This window comes from Arthroderma uncinatum (genome assembly GCF_011692745.1).
Source record: "Arthroderma uncinatum strain CBS 119779 chromosome Unknown scaffold4, whole genome shotgun sequence".
Classification (NCBI taxonomy): Eukaryota; Fungi; Ascomycota; class Eurotiomycetes; order Onygenales; family Arthrodermataceae; genus Arthroderma; species Arthroderma uncinatum.
Genome location: NW_022983866.1, coordinates 2,751,012 through 2,767,875, shown reverse-complemented (window position 1 = coordinate 2,767,875; position 16,864 = coordinate 2,751,012). Strand labels below are relative to the sequence as shown.

Sequence of the window (16,864 nt, the reverse complement as noted above, 5' to 3'; positions counted from 1 at the left end):
CAGCCAGTCCATGACAAGCTGCCTCTCATTAGCCTGACTGGTCGGTGGTGAATTTATCAGTCTACATACCAACGTCTTTTTTTTTTTGGTTCCTTGATTTTTATCCCGCTGTTGTTATTGAAATCAACAGACGACATGGGCAGCCAGCCGCCCCTCTCACCTCCTTTGCCCGTCTATCTACGTTCCACGCCCTCGAGAAAACCACTTCCCATACTGCCCCCGGATGGCCAGGAGAATGCTGTCATGCACGGAGGGCCTGTCTCGCCGGTCAGGATAGATGCGGCCATACCGCAGCCACAGCCTTCCAGCGCGGAGATGGGACACATGATGGACGGCCAGATACATAATACGCTGGACAGCAGCAGGCGGACAAGTGGTCCCATTGATGGACGTCGGATGGATGGACCAGATGGGCAGGCTGACGGGCAGGATGGACGGACGAGTGATGATAGCATTGAAGAGCCCTACCAGCCGCTCCAGTACCACCACCAGCCCTTCCACGGACACCTCCGCAGCGCCAGTGCGAGCGCCAGCGTCTCCTCCCGTTCCTCCAGCAATCGAAACACCAATGGCGACCACTTGGGCGTCCCTCACTCAGGCTACTCAGACCTCTCCCCTCACCCTCGAAGACACTCTCCTCACGCCCGCGCAGTCAGCTCCCACTCCCACACAGATACCCGTCCCCTCTCCTTTGTTGACCTGCTGAACGTACCGTATCCGCAACCGCCTCCTGCAGCCGGCGCCCTCAGCAATGCGCAGTTGCGTTCAGCCGTGGGCAACAATGCCTCCCTGCTCAGCCAGAAACAGACGTTTGACATGTATCTGGCCAACGTGAAGAAGACCAACGACCCAGGCGCGCAGTATGAGTTTGCCGTCTTTATGATACACGCTGCTCAGGAGGTAGATGAGACGGAGTCGAATCAAGGGGGGGGTCCAGCAGGCACAGGCAACGAAGGCACATCTCGCGCCGAACTACTCCGCGAAGCCAAAGGTATCCTACAACGCCTCTCAGACCGGAGCTACCCTTACGCCCAATACTACCTTGCCGACGGCCTAGCTTCCGGTCTCTTCAACAAGGGGAAACCAGACCACGACAAAGCTTTCCAACTCTTCATTGCCGCCAGCAAACATGGCCACGCGGAGGCCGGCTACCGCGCCGCCCTCTGCTATGAGTTTGGCTGGGGAAGTAAACAGGATGGCGCCAAGGCCGTCCAGTTCTACCGTCAGGCTGCTTCTAAAAACCACCCGGGAGCCATGGCCCGGCTTGGTCGTGCATGTCTGGCAGGCGATATGGGTCTCACAAAGCGATACCGCGAGGGCCTCACCTGGCTCAAACGTGCTGCTGAATCTGCTGATGTTCAGTATAACGCTGCGCCGTTTGAATTGGGATTGCTGCACGAAGCAGGATATGGAGACGATGTGTTCCAGGACGAATCTTACGCTGCACAGCTGTTCACGAAGAGTGCGGAGTTGGGTCATGCAGAGGCCAATTACCGTATGGGCGATGCCTATGAACATGGGAAGCTGAACTGTCCTCGCGACCCAGCTCTGAGTGTGCATTTCTATACAGGAGCCGCTCAGCTCGGTCATCCGATGGCCATGATGGCATTGTGTGCGTGGTTTATGGTCGGGGCAGAGCCGATTCTAGAGAAGGATGAAAATGAGTCTTATGAATGGGCTAGACGGGCAGCGGAGTGTGGTGAGCTTCTCTATTTTCTATCACTTATATCGGCTCGAATATATACTAACTATCTTGTACAGGCCTGGCAAAAGCAGAATACGCAGTCGGCTACTTCACTGAGATGGGCATAGGATGTCGTCGTGACCCCCTCGAGGCGAACGTATGGTACGTCCGCGCCGCAGACCATGGCGATGAGAGAGCAAAACATCGTATTGCTGCCATCAGAGCCGCTGCCTCCGGAGCCGATCCTGCCTCTGCCGCTTCCCGTCGTCTAAAAAAAAATGGTACCTATTCTTCTCCCTTATCTATCATAAACAATATAGATACTAACGATACCGCAGGAGAAAAACAAAAAGGAAAACGATTCGGTCTCTTTTAATTCACACTCCTTTAGAATTTGAGCGCATATTTGTTTCTTCATTTTTTGACCCATTTACATTCTTGCATCTACCTCTTACATCTATACTTCATTTTGGTCCCCTTTTCTGCCCTATCCTCTACTCAATTGGTTTCATGGCATTGAGATAACGAGAGATTTTGCGTAATAATTAATACCACATATACAACATACATACATACATATACATGCGTTTGTTTGGCGGTCTATCCTCGATATAACCCGCCTACCAGGTTGGATAACCGGATGCATTGGCTTAGGGTTCGCATTATTCCTGTTTCTAGTGTTTCATGCAAATTGCACATATCTCGTCCTACCTTGGATCTTGCTTGAGCCATCCATTGCATGACTTAAACAGAATGAAATAATGTCCTATGTTTTATTAACGAATTACTCTTCCGCGTTGGATATGAAATATACTTGAAACTGAGAATGATATAAGATTGCATTACATTACATTATACACCACCCCAACTCCATTCGCGCCTCTAGCTCAAAATAGAAACAGAAATAAAAAGAAAAGAAGTAGCCACCCAATACATGTCACACGTCAAATGGAACATTTAAGGCTTCTCTGCGGAGCCAAGAGATGCCTGTGAAGTGACAGCCGTTTCTACAGCCGAATCCCGATCTTTCTTCTCCATCAGAGTCTGATCAGAATCAATTCCCTGATTCAAGTCATATGATGCTGTTAATAGACTCAACAACCCACCAACAGCCATCAACACGCAGCAGACAATCCAGACAAACCTCAAGCTGCCCGTGAACGCCTCCTTGAGATGCATCTTCTCAGCACCATCTGGCATAGCACGAACAAGCTGCACCAGCTTTGCGGCGTCCTTACTCAGGGCCTCTGCAATTCCAGGCGCAGAAAACTCGGGATATTTCTGTAACTTGCTCACCATGCGATTTTGGAAAATCACACCTCCAATAGCCACACCGATGGCCTGTCCAAAGGCACGGAAAAAGCTAAACAGCGCCACGGCCATGGACATATGACCCTTTAAGGCCGATGCTTGGACGGCGAAACCCAGGCCAGGGAAGAGCATACCCAGTCCCACACCGGCGGGGAGCATCAGGAATATCCAACCTACAACATTGGTGGTCACCTTGAGAATTGCAAAGAGGCCCATGCCGACGGTGCTGAGGAGGAAGCCAACCCAGATGGACCAGCGGTATTTGCCGGTTAAAGTGGTGATGATGCCGACTACAACGGCGCTGGGAGCCACTGTGAAACTGAGTGGGAAGAGCGCTACACCGGATAGGATGGGCGAGTATTCCTTGACCGTCTCAAAGTAGAGTGGCATGTAGTAGAGGCCGCACCAGAGGACAAGGCCGTGTAGTACTGTCTCGATGTATGTGACGATGGCGGTGCGGGTGGCAAAGACAGTGACGGGGACCATAGGGTCAGCTGCAACGTATGTCTCATAAAGCATGAAGCATATCAACCCGACGATACCGAGGATCAAGGGCACCAGAGTCCTCCATGAGCTCCAATCGTACATGACTCCTCCCCAGGTGACGGGGATGAGGAAGGAGACGGCAGATGCAACAAATAATGCAGCGCCGATGTAGTCGATCTTGCGTAACTTGGCAGCTAGAGAGTCCGGAATTCTAGTGAGCTTGAAGAATAGCACGATAAAGACAGCGCCAATGCCAATGAAAGGGAAGTTGATATAGAAGATCCATCTCCAAGAAACATTCTGAGAGAAACCACCGCCCAAGACGGGTCCAAGGACTGATCCGAGACTCCACATCGAACTCAGGATACCGAAATATTTTCCTCGTTCACGCATTGGAACAAGATCGGTGATGACGATTTCAGTCAAGGCGATCAAGCCGCCTCCACCGACACCTTGGATGGAGCGGCCGATCAGCATCTGCGTGAACCCTTTGGAGAGGCCGGAGACAAGCGTGCCAACGAAGAAGAAAGCCAATGCAATGAGGATAATAGGTTTGCGACCAAATATGTTTGAGAATGAGGCGAAACTTGGTTGGAAGACTACGCCATGTTAGCTCTGGGAGGAGAATATAGTTAGAAGGGCGAGAGATGCGTACCTGTCGAACATAAGAGAAACGATGTTCCACTCCAAAAAGCTTCGATTGCAGAGCCATTCAACTTGGTTGCGATGATCTAAAGGCTTGTTAGCTATCTAGATGACATCGTCGATATAGAGTCACATACAGGCAGGGCAACGGATATGGACGTCCCATCCAGCGCCACCATGAGTGTCAGTACTGATAGCGTTAGGAAGATCAACCAGGTCCGTTTCGAGGGACGAAATTCGCCTATCTCATTGTGTGCACTGCTGGTAGAGGAATTATCTGATGGAGATGGACCATTGCGGTCCTCGCCTTCGACGGTCAGACTCATGCTAGCGTCTGCAAGAGATCAGGAGAGGTAACAATGTTTGAGCCTTCAAGTAGTCTAGCTCTTCCCTAGAGTAATCAATAAGGGTATATCCGAGAGGTATGGCCTTTTCTGATATTCTGGCAACACCAAGGGCCAGCCATATATATATTCCATCTCGGGAGCTCCAAGCTCATACTGTGGACAGATATAGATCACCCGGTTAAGAAACACCGCCCCGCTGAAAACGAGATAAAGCGAACGGATATAGAGCCATCTTGATGGACGGGAGAGTTGCATTGCTCCATCCCGGCTGGCTTCCTGGCTGCGCGTCATGGTGCGATAAGGACGTTGAGCCAGACAAAATCTTCACCGTGGCAGCCCACAGGGAAGAGGATCCATCAGATATCAGCCCTAGCTGTATAACGTTAAGCATTGCCTTAACGTTATGCATATGCCATGACGATAAAACCGAGGCGCGGATGGTCAAAGAGCATCGCAGAGATGGCCAAATCGGGCAAATGCCAACGACTTCAGCGATAGAGCCCAGGCAGCTGCATTTCTCTCTGCGCCGTGATATCACATCTTCGTGTTGTCCACCGTCTTAATTCTCGGGTGCTTGTTCCCTGCTGGTCAGTGCTCCGTACGCTGTTGGTTATTGGGCGAAACTTGCGAGCTCTTGGGAAGCTAAAACGTTAACGGTGCGATACGGAAGAACTTTCTAACCTAGAGAATCCGACGGGCACAAGTTACGCCGTCGGTAGAACGAGAGCGTCAGAGCATAATAAGTTCCACTTCGTGTCATGGCGTGGTGGAGTCTAGATGATACAGGAGTTCATCACCATGGAAATGTCGAGATATACAGCCACTTCTTCACATGGTCCAGATCGCAAAAGGGCTGTCACCGAGATAGAAGTCGGCAACGCACCATGGGATGGGAGAAAGCTATCAGGGTAGACTCCCCTATAGCCGCGAAAAGCTATATTTAAGTTCTCCAAAAAGTAGAACCGCTTGGGCGTACGGCCGTAGAACCAGATCTAGCAGTGAATTATAGCCACGTAGAGTCAAGACCTAGCTGTGGCCTTGTCGGTTAGTAAGTTTGCATAGCCATTCTTTATATCGTGGGATGTCTAGCTCTTCTAGAGTGAGGCAAATTGGTGAGGAAAATAGGAGACCACACCACGGAGTACTAACCAGGGTTTAAAGACGGCCACAGTATGGCGGCACTGGGGTACGGGTACTAGTATTTAACTTATCAGCTCCCATCTACTACAAGTTATGAAAGTTATGATATTTTAGCTTATCAACTACGAAGAAAATGGCCAGTTCCTATAGATAATGCAGGCAGCTTAGAGCTATCCCCTATCAATATAACTAGATGGAATAAGACATCAATCATTACCTAGTCTTCAGATAGTAGACTAAACAGGCGCCACCGAAGATTTCTCTGCTCACCAGTGTCACTAAGTCAACACAAGAGAAGATCAATTGTAGCAGACACCATCTACTGTTATATCTAGAAAGATTATGTGTTGATGCAGGTCTAAGATTAGTAGGTTAGGCTTTCGAAGTATTGACAAACATTAACAAACGGAAAAATGCAAATAAGTCCCAAGTGAGTTAAGTTGTCAGCGAAGAGGCAAGGCAAATTAAACACTCGCATAGTTTTTATGTCAATATTTGGAAAAGATTATCAAACAGTATTTGACAAAAACTTACCATTCACTTATCAACGGACCCATGATCTCAGGACTGTTCAAGCCAACGATCATACGGCGTCGTCGACTGGAGCGGTCTAATTTTGCGCCTTGGTCGATTCATTCATGCAGCAATCTCCGCGAATGGATCATCAATAACAATATTAGACCATGGGTTAAACCCCATCTCTAAGCTTTCCTTGAGTCCCCTCCTACCGACTAGCTCTGGGTTAAGTCTGCCAGTTTGAGAGGCCGCTCCATATCCCTGATCCCCATGTAGACGTCAGATCATCGCGTACAAGACGAGAAATCATTTTTGGACAATGCTGCCTCAGTTCTAGACTGGTCACTATCATAGCTCGGCCAGAGCAGTTGGCCAAATGACATCTTGGTCTAATGCAGGAGATGCATCCTTGGTTCATATCACAATCCAGGTCCGACCGCTATGGACAAGCTCAGATATAATTTTGTCGTACCTTGGGATAGTAATATCGATTAAGACATGATATAAGCTGTATCGTCTTAAAAAGGCCATACTATCATTGAGAATGCAACAAAGGTAACAGGAATCGGCCATGTCGGGTTAAAGTTGCGCGGAACGGCCCGCCGAGCCACTCCCTTCTGCCCTCAGCCGCGGACCAGATACTGCATACAGCTGAACTTAACGCATGAAATATACATTGCACCCTAAGATCCAATCCTGCCAACTGAGATAGATAGTCCATGGGAACATGGAGGAATATGGTCCTGGTCGTCGTGCGGGCCTATACACTGAACAGTGGCCCTGGATATTGGTATATTCGTTGAGAGTTCGAGGATGATAAGTAAAGATTGACTTACTAGAGATGAAGCTTTACCACTACTTGTACCAACACCATAACTAAACGTCGTCACAAGTAAATATGTGTTTTCATCATAGTGATAGGCAAGTAGAGTGCAATATCACATGACCCTATGATGAGAGTGGCGACTACGAAACTTGGAAGGTTGACCTTATTCTTGCTTAAGAAATCTTGACATGGATTAAATATGAATACGGTTGATGCGTACGTACAATACAACTCCTCCGATCCAACTCACTCCAAACGTAAAACGGGCCTACAACCAAGGCTGGGAAAAAAGAGGAAAAAAAAGAGACACCAAAGAAAAAAGTCATGTCACGAACACGGGCGAAAGGGGGAGGAGGAATGAAGGCAGGGCGGTGAAATGTAAAAGTTAGAAAGGTGAGTGAATAATAGACCTAGCTATGATGCTAACTTTACATTTACTGGAAGAGATTGATGCATCCCCAATGTTGCTCGATGCCGAATGGGCCAGGGGCCTTCCAGGCGTCATCACCGAAGGAGAAGAAGACGGACTTGGATCCGACGGAGGTGATGAGGGAGTCGATGGCCTGCTTCTGCTGGCTCAAGCCGGGGATGGCGAGGCTGTTGGGGGAACCCTTGTTGGGCCAGCCGGTCTCGAGGTTGACAACTTCCTTGCCTGGGCAGATCTTGCCGAGAAGCTCGATCTGGCCGGCGACGAACTTACCGCAGTCTGGGGCGGTAACGTCTGGGTTGAAGAAGCAGTGGATGTTGGCACCGAGGACATCAATGGCACCGCAGAGAGCGGGGCCGTTGGCCTGCCAGACGTTGGTGGGCTCGGTGGTGGTGACTGGACCGTTGTAGCCGGCACCCTTGAAGGAGCCCTTGGCGGAGCTGATGAAGCCAGCGAGAGAACCGGCGTCAGCGTGGCCGGAGTGGATGGCCTCGTTACCGACGACGATGAGCTCGACGAGCTCCCAGCTGCCCCAGCTGGTGATGTCGGTGACCTGCTTCTTGGCACCCTCGATACCGGTCTCGGAGATGAAGACACCGAGGATCATCTTGAGGCCGTGAGACTTGCAGGCGTCACCGACGTGCTTGAGACCGTCACAGTCGGAAGAGTAGATACGGACAGTGTTGAAGCCGGAGCCCTTGATGACACCGATGTCGACAAGGACAGCAGCGGCATCCTTGCACTGGCCGTCGTTGGTGTATGGAGAGTAGGTCATACCCCATTTCTCACCACCACCGAGACCGCCGCCTGAAGGCTTGGTTGGGGCCTCTGGCACCTTGGGGGTTGGGACTTTTGGAGTTGGGATCTTGGTTGGCACGGCGGGAACTGGGACGGACACGGATGGGACTGCGGGAACGGAGACGGGGAGCTTGACTGGTGGTGCTGGGATGGCGTTGGTTGGCTTGGGGCAGAAGACGACCTCATTGGTCTTGGTGACGGTCAAGGTCTTGCCGGGCTGGGTGTAGGTTCCTGGGGTGAAGGTGGCTGGGGTTGGGTACACGATCACGGTGCTGCTCTCGACGGCGGTGGTGGAGGGAGCAATGGTGTAGGTTCCGGCGCTGGGGCAAGTGAAGGTGGTCATCTTGATGATGCTGGTGAAGGTGCTGCCGGTGGGCTCAACGGTGGCATAGGGGCAGGTGATGGTGGTGGCGGTAGTCACCGAGGTGGTGACACCTCCGAAGGTGTGCGTTCCAGGGGCAACGGGGGTGGAGGTGGCATCGCACACGGTGGTCGTCTTGGAGACGATGATGGTGGTCGCGGGGATGGTGTAGGTGCCTGGAGTTGGGTAGACGGTGACGATGTTGGTCGGCAGCGGCGCCTCGGAGGGCGAGGCCGTCACGTCGACGGTCAGGGTGGTGTAGCTGGTCGACTTGACGGTCGTCGTCGAGTGCTTCTCGGGCTCAGACACCACTGTCTCGTTAGCATCGATATCCAAACCATCCACATTCGATTGATATACGTACGAGTTGGCTCAGCGTAGTAGGTGACGACCCTGGTGGTGCATCCGCAGGTCTCCTGAGGAGCTGGCGCAGTTCCACGGCGATGGAACTTGCCGTGGGCGTGGGCGTGCTGCCCGTTGGCGAGGGCAGAGCCCAGCAGGCCGGCGGCCGCGACGAACAAGGAAGCCTTCATGTCTCTCTCTCTGCGCGATGGAGCGTGTGCTGGTGGGATAGAAGAGAAGGAGAGGCGCGTGAAGTCGTAAAGAGTGCCCGCTGAAAGAGTGAAGCGGTGGTAGGGAACCGGAGGACGATATGAAGAGTCGAAGGGGAAATGAAAGGACCAGGCGGACGGCGAGCGGCCTAAGTACTGGACCAGGGCCCGTTAAAGGGGCGTCCTCTTAGTGCGAGGAAATGAGCGTTCCCCTTGGCGCAGCGCTAAACTAGTCCTCTCCCTTTCTTCTCTTCTCTTTCTTTCTCCTTTCTCCTTTCTCTTCCTCTTTCTTTCTCTGATCTTCTAGTACTTTGTTTATGATGTGACGATGTTGATGATGTTGATGTTGATGATATTGATATTGTTACTGTTATGTTGTTGACGTATTGATGGTATGGTATGTATTATGGATCGCCCTGGGTGGCGGTGAGCCAGGTCCCTCGCTGCTGTGATTGGCTGGAGCGGGCTCGGCAGGGGCAGAACCAGTATATCTGTAACGGCGATACCATAAATACGCCTTGGATATAGACAGCGGGAAGGAAAGAGGGACTAAAAGGAGGAAAGGGAGTAAAAAGTAGAAGAAAAGGGAGAAAAGGGAAGAACATACGTTAGGTCTCTGGCAGGTCTGGCAGTGTCTCTCAATAGTCTATAGCTGCCAGCGGTAATGTCTTGGGCCATATTCTCCGTGCCTGTTCCTGCGTTTCACCTAGAAGACGGCCCCTGACCCTGCCAGCTGTAGGGCTCTGCTCGCTCGCTCGACCTGCCTCTTCCCTGTCTCCGCCTCGTGTGAGCGCTATTTTTACCCGAACACCACGGAGATGCCTCCCCTGCCTGCCCTGCCTCTCGCCCGTGGCGCTCGCAAAATGCTCTCCCTGTGCCGCTCGCCGTCTGTCTAGCCGTATTTCACCTTGACGTGGCGCTGTCACACTCGCAGCTGTCACTCATCCCCCGTCTTGCGCCCCTTTCGTCGGTATTGCGATGTATCTCAAAAAGGAAAAACGGTTTCCCATAGTCTCTACCCCGTACTCCGTAGTCTCTGCGCTATCAATTCTGCCCCTCGCTGGCAAATCCTCGTTCTCTGGGCGCGCACACCTCGCGACGTATCCCCTCGGGCCTTCCCTCGAGCCTCCCCCTTGAACGGCCCAAGTCGTGCGCTGTCTGGCCAGCGTGGGCGTACCCCGCAGATCATATTCTTTGTTGGGCATCCGGCCGTGGTGACCCCCTTGCATGTATTTTGCGCAGAAATCCGATGACCCCACCGAGCCCAGTAAATATGCGAGATCCCATCACACAGGTTGTGCTGGCGTGTGCGTAGATGTCCAATCACGTCCGGCTCTGGGTAGATCTGGACAGGAGTGCCGAAAACTCCGCCGAATAGAATGTGTTAGATGTACGAGCAGGTCAGACGAATGTGTACGGTCCTGGGAATCTCCGGCTGCTCCTGAGAGAGCGTAGGAGATTTCCTACTGTAAGCGCCCTGCGGACGAGGCTCTTCGCTGGACGCCGGAGATTAACGAGTCGGAGTATATAACAGCTGGCACTTATCTGTAGGCATGCTGAGCTGTCAGCTTCTACTCTGTACCAAGTACGGTGGTCATACTTACCTAGACTCTCACTGCAACATTCGTCTATAGGAGTACCCTTCAGCGTAGGGCGCTCGCAGTGATGGATACGCTTGCTCTGGTGTTAGCCACGTATCTCTCACTGATTGCAGACTATTAAAGGTCATATATATACATCGGGAGTAAGAGAATTGAAGCAGTAGCAAAGGTGAGATCAGTTGTCCATTGAACGGTTGTGGTTGCCGAACGTCGTGGGATTAAACTACAAGTCAGCAGGTAAGTTTCCAACGTCCAACGCCCGCGTCAACCACATACGCACATATGCACGGAGATTATAGCGAAATAGAGTGGAACTGATCAATAGGAATATATCAATTACAAATAGGAATATATCAATTACAAAGCGTAGAAATAGTACACGGCCATAAGTCACAGGTCTGGTCAGAGATAAATAAAAAACATGGATGAATAAGACATTAAAGCGGAACTGAGTGAGGTAAAAAGGACGACGGTGCCACGCCAGATATAGTATCCTCCCTACCAACCCGATAAATGTACGTCTGAGATATGAGATGTCGGACTTTGGCCTCGTCTCAATCAAAAAGGGCGCCGGCGCCGGGTGCCTTGATGAACTGCAACTCCCCCAGATATGCATACAATAGAGATAGATATTTAAGAAATGAGGGAACATGGAACGGAAACGGAGGAGGATGATCCTCCTATGCCACGGCGACAGGGTCAGTAGAGACGCCGCCCATCTCCTGGTCCTCGTCCGCCGGTGCTTCGCCCTTCACCTCATCAGCTGGTGCGGTTTCAGCGCGGTCGGCTGCGTTGGCGCTATCATCAGGCTTAGACTCTGCTGCGGCGGCGTCAGAAGCGGAAGCAATAGGGGCATTGTCCTCCGTTGCGGCTCCAACCCAGGTTCGGAATTGCTGGTTTGATCTGTCGACCTCATCTTTACTCAGTCCACGTGCCCATGTCGGATTATTCACAAATTTCCCTCTAAATCGATCCTTGCGTTTCTCCTTCAAACTGGCAAACTCCCTCGCAGTCTCGGCAGCTTGGGACTCCTTGACGGCCTCGCGGCGGTACCACCAGTCCTCGGTGCCAGGCTCGTACAGGATGTTGTAACTGTTAGCACAGATGCGGATGACAAGGCCGTCATGGTGGACAAGTGGTTTATAGAAGTTATTGTATTCGTCGTCAGAGTCCATTTTGGAAGGTAGGTTGCGTTTTAGGAATGGCATGCGCATGTCTGAGAAGACGACTCCTTCGGTGGGGTCTCGCATCGTATAGGCTGAGACGTAGTAGGACCACCGGGCTTCGTGGCCGAGGCCATCGCTTTCCAGGGTGCCTTGGTCTGGTGTCAAGAGCTGGATAAGAACATGCTTTGCGGCGGGTACCTGAAGTAGATTTGTTAGCATCAGTTGGGCCGCGTAGAGAAAGTTTTCAGGCACTTACGTAGGTAACGCGGTAGATATCCCCCTCCTTGATCAACCGCTCGACCTGTTTGCGGTACTGGATCTCCTGGTTATGCGTTGTCTCCTCCTTGTCTCTCTCCTTGTAAAACAGGTTGACGACATCGGAGGTCCTATCCTTGACGTCACTGTTGAACACGCCGCCAGCATATTTCGCGATACCGCCCAATATTCTATCGAGCTGGTAAAGTTGCCATCCAGTTTTCATATAGAAGCGACGGAGCGTCTCCTCTAGATGTGTCAGCTCCAACTGGCCCGTGATGGCCTCCTCGCACATGCGGACGATCTGGTGGTACAGATTGGCCTTCGGGTCAGTGTCGTAAAGGAGGTCTGAAGGCGATTTATCAATCATGCCCAGCTCGAGAGCAGCCTTGGGTGCCATGGCTCGGCGCACAGCTTCGTGAGCTTCTTTCTCATATTGTTTCACATGTAGCAAACGGCGGTAGAGAATCTCAAAGGTATACAGGAAGCAGTAAATGGTCAGGTTGCAGTAGAAATGGTGGACTTTCTTCTTGTACGGCTCGTTGAGTGGATATTCGCGTTGTTGATGGAAGTTGCCGCGGGTAGGATGGTCCATCCATCGAAGCTCGGCGATATCGAAGCTGTCTCCTGAGCGAGGGGCGGGTGTTGATCCGTTCATAGACATGGGTGTTGTGGCTCGACTAGCTGCCGCCGATCCGGCTCTGAGATCTAGTTCGGGCCTATTAGATCTATCGGGACGTCGATCAAGAACTTCGCGAAGAAGTTCAAATTTCTTTCCGCTTGTGATGCGTTTTGGCCTGATAGGTGCTTCGTCTGGTGAGCTATCGTCGTCAGCATCCTCGCTTGCGGATGTGCTATCGTATACTTCAGACAAATAATTCTTAAACGCTTCACGGTCTATGCCGAAGAAAACGGGAATGAAATCTTTGATGAAGGCCATGACACGCTGTGGATCGGCGCCAAAACCAGCTGAGCTGTGATCGAGATAGCAGAGCAAGAGATGGGTGGCATCGAGAATAACTTCGGAGTCCTCAAAGGCAAAGTCAAGTTGATAGTTGGAAACCTGCATTCCGCTTCTGCGATGATTCCTGCCTTCTTCGAACTTGGTCTGGATTTCATGGTGTATATGTTTGGTCAAGAACAATTTCTTGTCATTGCCCTTCATGATGATGGCCTGGTGATCCAAACTTCTCCAGAAGCCCTTTTGCATCTGCTCACGCCATACCTTGTCCCACTCGCGCTATGTCGGGTTAGCAAAAATACATACCGGTAAAAGCCGCGGAAAGGGGTTAAACATACCTGTGTAGCTTTCCACTCTTCACACTTCTGCTTCAACCTCGCTAGTATAATGGGAAGCACGATACACGGCCGAGCAAACATCTCCTCAATCACCCTCTGGCCAGGTTCGCGATCATATATCTTCTTAATAACTCGTCTGTAGATGGTTTCACTCTGCCCACCAAGACCAGGCGGTAACTTAAACGACGCCCGGTCACTGTCACTCATAAGCGAGATCTGTTGCACCAATGGCTCCAGAAGCTGGATGGTACGAATGCAAGCTTCGATATGGTGATCGTAGTCATGGCGGTCTTCTTCAATGCGGTGGAGTGCATCTTCATACTGGTTCTTGCGATGCGCGACGAAGCCAGAATCTTCCGAAGCCCATGTCGGATGGGATGCCCAGTCGTCATTCAACACACTCTTGCACAGCTCGTCGCGACCGCTGCAGGCCTTTTGACGCTCACGCTTAGGTAGTAGACGATAGCTAGGTCCCAAGGCGCGGCAGTGGGAGAGGTTGACGGAGCCCGAATCGGGCTTGGCTTTGGGTTCGATGAGCTCGTCCTTGGGCTCGATGTGCATGAAGCGCTTGAACCAGGACATGATCTCTTGATTGGCGCCAATGAAGCCAGCAGCACGGTTAACAAGAACATTGCGGTCGATAAGGTCTGCGGAATAAAGGTTGCAAAGCTTGAGGAATTCGCCAAACGTTTGCTTGTTGCCGATGAACTTCTTGACGCGGTCGAAGAACGCATATTCCTCGTGCGAAGGCGTGAGAGAGAAACTTGGAGGGATGGGTTCAGGCAATGCTGGGACGAGAGTTGGTGATATTGCAGGCTGCGAATCCGCTGCAGAGGGCTTGTGGCTGAACTTTGTTCTCTTATTCATGCCCATCTGCTGGGCGGCATTCTTATTCATCTGGTTGCCGTTCATATCACCAATTGCAGGTTGCATGCCGGGCATTCCGGCCCCAACGACGCCGGCACTCGGCCCACCACGGCGTTTCTTGTTCTCCTTGGTTGAATCCTTCACATTAAACTGCCCTAGCGGCGGCATCTTGACATCGCCCCTCGACATTTGAGGCTGTGGGAGTGCTGAAGTGCCATACCCTGGTTCTCCGCGTACATTACTGAGTATAGGAACCTCGTCCTGCGACTGACGGTTAGAAGTGGCAGCTTGAGCCTTTGCCTGGGCTGCGGATTCTGGTAGGAATTGTTTGAAGTCTTCAAGAAGATCAGGCGCGGCCCCAAAGAGGTGGGTGACCTGAGTATAGACGTCTTGGATGGGCTTAGATTCGCGCTGGTATGTCTGTAGTATTTCAAGGAATTGTTTGTATATCTCGGGTGAATCGGAGAAGCGGTTCTAACGAGATCAAGGTTAGCGGGATATGCCGGCGAGGGGAAGCTTTTAACGTGGGGATGTTACCTTAATTTTATTAACATAGCTGATGGCATGGTTGAATTCGACGGGTCCACGTTTGGTGGCATCGACTTGACCTGGCATCACGCCCGAAGATCCAATACCACCGGCAAGAGAGTTCATAGGCTGTGACGGACCAGGTGTATGGGTGCTCTGTGGAAGCTGCATCATTGCCTGTCGACCGGCGGCAGTGGCAACAGAAACAGCATTTTGCAATTGTGAGACACCTCTCTGTTCCTGCTGGTGAACCATTGCCGCCGCATCGTTGGAGGTTTGCTGATCATGTTGGCCCTGGTAGTCATACTGTGTGTCCTGTGATGGATTGTGTCTGGACTGCGGTTGCTGACCGTACATTCCCGCCGACATATGCTGTGACTTGGGAGAGTACGAGCCCGCTGCACCTGGTGGGGGACCTTGCTGTTGCTGTTGCTGCTGTTGCTGTTGTTGTTGTTGCTGCTGCTGTTGTTGGACGTGACCATGCTGCCATGCGGTACGAGGCTGGTCGTAATACTCTGGGCGCGAAGCTGGAATAGAGGCAGCTGTAGGGCCAGCGCCTTCAGGCGCGCCTAATGCCGGTCGAGGGCCAGCTTGCATGGAGATAGTATTTGTCCCCGACGGGGTGGTGACGCGAATGGCGTCTGGGTTGTCGTCCGTTCCGCATTCGATGCGATAGCCAGGTGGTAGGAAGGTGTTGAATCCCTGAATCAGAGCAGGATGGCCATTGAACAGGGTCGAAACCCGTTGAATGACACCAGGAGTATCAATTCTAGAGAGATGGTTAGTCTTCCTTACGCCTTGTGTGCCGCATTCCAGTCCAAAAGGGACGTACGCTTGACTTTTAAAGTCTTTCATGATATCGAGGAATCTGTTGTATACTTCTGGCTGCTCAACGAAACGGACCTTGACTTGGTCCAGGTAGCTGAGCGCATCCTGTTTATTGGGACCCATTAGTACGAATTTCGCTGATATAGCAGGCCGATGTTCATAGGTTTGAGGGAAAATTGAAAATGACAAGCAAAATGGGGAATGAAAGCAATCGAGAGGGGAGGCATAACACAGGTGCTAAAGTGCAAATGATATATGAGGTTAAGCAAAGTGAAATTAGTCCAACTGGAGACCTAGCCCTGGTGAATGAAAGTTCACGGCAAGTTCCATTCCCTAATTATTCCCATGAGCAGCCCGGCTATTGCGAGTGATCTTCACAAGCCAGCTTTACTCTCATTGTATGTATGGCCCCAATATTCATTCACCATCACCATCTTTGTTGCAGGAGAGAAACAGAAGAGGGAAGATTTCAAACAACTCAACTCACATTTAATATCGGCTGCTGACCCTGTGCCAAAGCCGCAACACTCCCTGGAACCTGCGAGGGCCCAGAGTTAAAAGCGAGAACGGGCTGCGAGGGCTGGAGGAACTGGCGGGGTGGCCCATCGCTGTGCTGCATCGAGCTTCCAAACAGGCTGGCAGGCGGGTTTGAAGCCTGCATGGACGGCTGTGGTGCGTTGGTCGCTACGTTTGCACCCAGATTCGATAGCAACCCGTTGGGCCCGTGGATGGAGCTGGGTACCTTTGACGCGACTGGCTGGTGAATCGGGATGGAGCCCGTATGGCTTTGAACCGGATGCTGCTGCTGCTGTTGCTGCTGCTGTTCACGATGGTACCTATCAGCCATTTCACGCTCTCGTTCACGCATCTCGGTTTCACGCTCCATCTCCCGCTCGAGCTCAAGCATGTCCATTTCCCTCTGACGGGGCCTGCGGTCACGTTCGCGTTCACGCTCACGATCATGGCCCAGAGACGAAGGAGGAGATGCATGCTGGATCGTCTGGCCGATACCCGGAAGTGCGTGGCCTCGTCCTAGAGGTTGTTGCTGGTGCTGACCATAGCGCGGAGGCTGTTGCTGCTGCTGCTGCTGCTGTTGCTGCTGGTGTGAAGGAGCAGGAGGAGCAACCGCCGCACCCTGAGTGAGGTCTGCAAGAGTAGGCAACGAGTGACTTGACGGCTGACTGACGGAATGATATGGCCCTATTCGGTATTAGTGACGATTGGTGAT

General features: G+C 51.8%; 4 protein-coding genes across 4 annotated transcripts; 1 reads left to right on the top strand and 3 right to left on the bottom strand.

The window, feature by feature from the left end:
* Nucleotides 1–135: 135 nt before the first annotated feature.
* On the top strand, nucleotides 136–2,060 carry GIQ15_06190 (protoplast regeneration and killer toxin resistance protein; the record flags this gene model as incomplete). The annotated part of the gene is made up of 3 exons (XM_033553607.1): nucleotides 136–1,699; nucleotides 1,762–1,965; nucleotides 2,023–2,060. 3 exons carry the CDS (start codon nucleotides 136–138, stop codon nucleotides 2,058–2,060), a joined length of 1,806 nt encoding a protein of 601 aa, XP_033404751.1.
* Nucleotides 2,061–2,641: 581 nt separating this feature from the next.
* GIQ15_06189 (uncharacterized protein) lies at nucleotides 2,642–4,452 on the bottom strand (the record flags this gene model as incomplete). Its single annotated transcript, XM_033553606.1, has 3 exons — nucleotides 2,642–4,080; nucleotides 4,137–4,212; nucleotides 4,264–4,452. 3 exons carry the CDS (start codon nucleotides 4,450–4,452, stop codon nucleotides 2,642–2,644), a joined length of 1,704 nt encoding a protein of 567 aa, XP_033404750.1.
* Nucleotides 4,453–7,389: 2,937 nt separating this feature from the next.
* On the bottom strand, nucleotides 7,390–9,074 carry GIQ15_06188 (uncharacterized protein; the record flags this gene model as incomplete). The annotated part of the gene is made up of 2 exons (XM_033553605.1): nucleotides 7,390–8,852; nucleotides 8,906–9,074. 2 exons carry the CDS (start codon nucleotides 9,072–9,074, stop codon nucleotides 7,390–7,392), a joined length of 1,632 nt encoding a protein of 543 aa, XP_033404749.1.
* A 2,299-nt stretch (nucleotides 9,075–11,373) lies between these two features.
* GIQ15_06187 (transcriptional repressor Sin3p) lies at nucleotides 11,374–16,297 on the bottom strand (the record flags this gene model as incomplete). The annotated part of the gene is made up of 7 exons (XM_033553604.1): nucleotides 11,374–12,057; nucleotides 12,116–13,354; nucleotides 13,414–14,754; nucleotides 14,818–15,139; nucleotides 15,323–15,577; nucleotides 15,641–15,741; nucleotides 16,124–16,297. The coding sequence occupies 7 exons, from the start codon at nucleotides 16,295–16,297 to the stop codon at nucleotides 11,374–11,376; spliced, it is 4,116 nt and encodes a 1,371-aa protein (XP_033404748.1).
* Between the last annotated feature and the right edge of the window lie 567 nt (nucleotides 16,298–16,864).